We start from the raw sequence: 2,519 nt of genomic DNA, 5'->3' as shown, positions 1-2,519 counted from the left end.
TGTGTGTGTGTGAGTGTGTGTGAGAGTGTGTGTGTGTGTGTGTGTGTGTGTGTGTGTGTGTGAGTGTGTGTGTGTGTGAGTGTTGTGTGTGTGTGTGTGTGTGAGAGAGTGTGTGAGTGAGTGTGTCTCTCTTTCTGAAAACTGATGTTGACGGTTCTTTGCAAATTTATGTCTAACTGTATTTTATTGAAATGAGGAGTTGTTTTTTTACACATATTTCAGTATGTTTGAAATATCACAGTTCTGTTCATAACGTATATTCCCTGCCAAACACAGAATTTTCCGTGTTCTCGCTGTTAAAAGCTAGGGGGCGCTATTACGCATCTCCTGAATGAGTCTAGAATCACTCGATCAAAAACACAGACCAGGAAGACGCAGAAACCAGCGCTCTCATATGTAAGCATGTGCATATGAAAAACAATGCGATCATCAACACTAACCGCGTATAAATGAAACCTGCCTAATGTTCCTGAGTGAAATGTGGATCCAGGTGGATCCAGAAAGTGTGCAAGCTTTGGGAGCGCTGATGGAAGCCATCTACTGCAGCTTTGCTTTGATAATATTACCGAATATGATCCAGATGTAGTATTTGATAAAAATTAGATTTTCTCAGCTTTTTGCTCAAAATGTTGCTTTTTTATGAAACCTACCAACATTCAAGTGTTGATAAAAAAAACAATGCTTGAAGCTAGAATAAAACTGATTTTTTAAATTTTCTGAGTTCTTTATTTTGATGTATTGCATGTTCAGATATTCATACAACAAAATATTCTGGAGGCCGTGAGATTTTAGTGAAAATCAGCAAAAACACTGGCGGTGGCTGGCACCTTTTTTCAAAAACGCTGGCGGGGAAAGAGTTAAAAGAAAAAATAAAGCAATAAGCCCCGTGAAGCCATGGTTTACAGTGAATTTATAACAGCTAAGGGGCGTTGTTGGGTACAACGCGAAGCGGAAACCTCCCTTAGCTGTCATATTTGACATCATAATCATATTTGTTCCTTCATAAAACTGCGTTTGTTTGAAAAACATGTTTCTTCGTAAAACATTTGCGGTGGTTTGTAAAACATTTGAGTTTGCAAAATGTGCGTTTGTTTGCTAAATATTTGCATTCATTTGCAAAACATTTGCTTTCATTCGGAAAACATATGCATTTGTTCTTAAACATTTACGTTTGTTCATAAAAACATTTTCATTTCCCTGAGAAACATTTGCGTTCTCTTCCGAAACATTTGTTCACTCATAAAATATTTGTATTCCTCGGAGAAACTTTGCATTTGCTTGCAAATCTATTGCGCTGCCTTAATAAACTTTGTGTTTGCTCGTAAAAGGAATAAAATAATGTTATAAAGCGGATAGTTCCGGTGCTTGATTCTGATTGGCTGAGCTGCGTTCGAAGCTGTTGTAAATGACTCTACAAAGTAACACACACCTTTGTTTACGTTTGTGTGTTGCTCGGCAACCACTTTGTAGCAACCACAACTGTTTCTGAGGAGCTACATTGTTTGGTGGAAGAATACTGTTTTTATTAATATCATTACACTTTATTTGCTCTGTTTTATTCTGTGAAACCTTACTACGTATATGGAATAACCGTTTTATAAAAGCAATAAGCCCCGTGAAACCGTGGTTTACAGTGAATTTATAACAGCTAACTCCGCTTCGCGTCGTGCCTAACAACGCCCCTTAGCTGTTATAAATTCACTGTAAACCACGGCTTCTTGGGGCTTATTGCTTTTTTCCCACCTCATATTATTTCCACTATGAAAGTTTAAGACGTTTGTTAGACCATTTAAGTGTTTTTATGACCTTAAATTTCATAAAAATCGAGGGACTTTTTTTTTTTTCTTGCACGCGTGCCACTATGTAGACTTTGGGCTTACGCTTGTCTGGCGGTGTAACAGTGATGCTCTGCGCTGTGAACTCATCGTCAAAGTAGCGTGTGTCCGTCTCTGACGTCACCTGCGGTTTAAAGGGCGGCACCAGCTGCAGAAAAAACAAAAACCAGATGTCATAATCTGCATCCAAACCCTTCAACACAAGCTCACGATCAGAAGCACCTTCTTCTGCAGCACATCTTCCCAGTGAATACCGGAGAAGAACTTGTGCCCCATCACTTCTCTGGCGTCATCAGCTCCGCCTCCGAGCCTGCAGCCAATCAGAAGCATTCACAATGTCACCTGATCACATCATGATGAGCTCCAGTCATATACAGCGGTGGCAAAAATGATTCAAACACTAGTATTCTCAGCAGCTGAAAATGGTTTTAGTTATTTCTATCTTTTGGTAGGAAATATCAGTTTACATTTCCAAACATTCATCGAGTCTGTCTCAGTTTGTTCTGTTTCTTCATGTGACTCCAGGCAGACTGATGATGATGATGATCAGATCACGCTAAATGAATGTTTGGAAATGTAAACTGATATTTCCTACCGACACGCTACAGCTAAAGATAGAAATAACTGACTTAAAACCATTTTCAGCTGCTGATAATACTAGTGTTCTAATCATTTTGGCCAGCG

The 2,519-nt window shown here is 39.1% G+C and overlaps 1 protein-coding gene across 1 annotated transcript in view; it reads right to left on the bottom strand.

Annotated features, from left to right (window-relative positions):
• The window catches only part of akt2l (v-akt murine thymoma viral oncogene homolog 2, like), a 16,109-nt gene that overhangs the window by 1,069 nt on the left and 12,521 nt on the right, over positions 1–2,519 (bottom strand). Inside the window, exons 12-13 of the mRNA XM_016464522.1 lie at positions 2,058–2,145; positions 1,881–1,983 (exon numbers count right to left, since the gene is read on the bottom strand). Of these exons, the coding sequence (XP_016320008.1) occupies positions 1,881–1,983; positions 2,058–2,145 (191 nt within the window). The remainder of the gene's footprint in view (positions 1–1,880; positions 1,984–2,057; positions 2,146–2,519) is intronic.

This window comes from Sinocyclocheilus anshuiensis, unplaced genomic scaffold (genome assembly GCF_001515605.1).
Source record: "Sinocyclocheilus anshuiensis isolate Anshui unplaced genomic scaffold, SAMN03320099.WGS_v1.1 scaffold1386, whole genome shotgun sequence".
NCBI classification, from domain to species: Eukaryota; Metazoa; Chordata; class Actinopteri; order Cypriniformes; family Cyprinidae; genus Sinocyclocheilus; species Sinocyclocheilus anshuiensis.
Note: the sequence above shows the minus strand (reverse complement) of the source record. Positions and strands in the feature narration are given on the sequence as shown.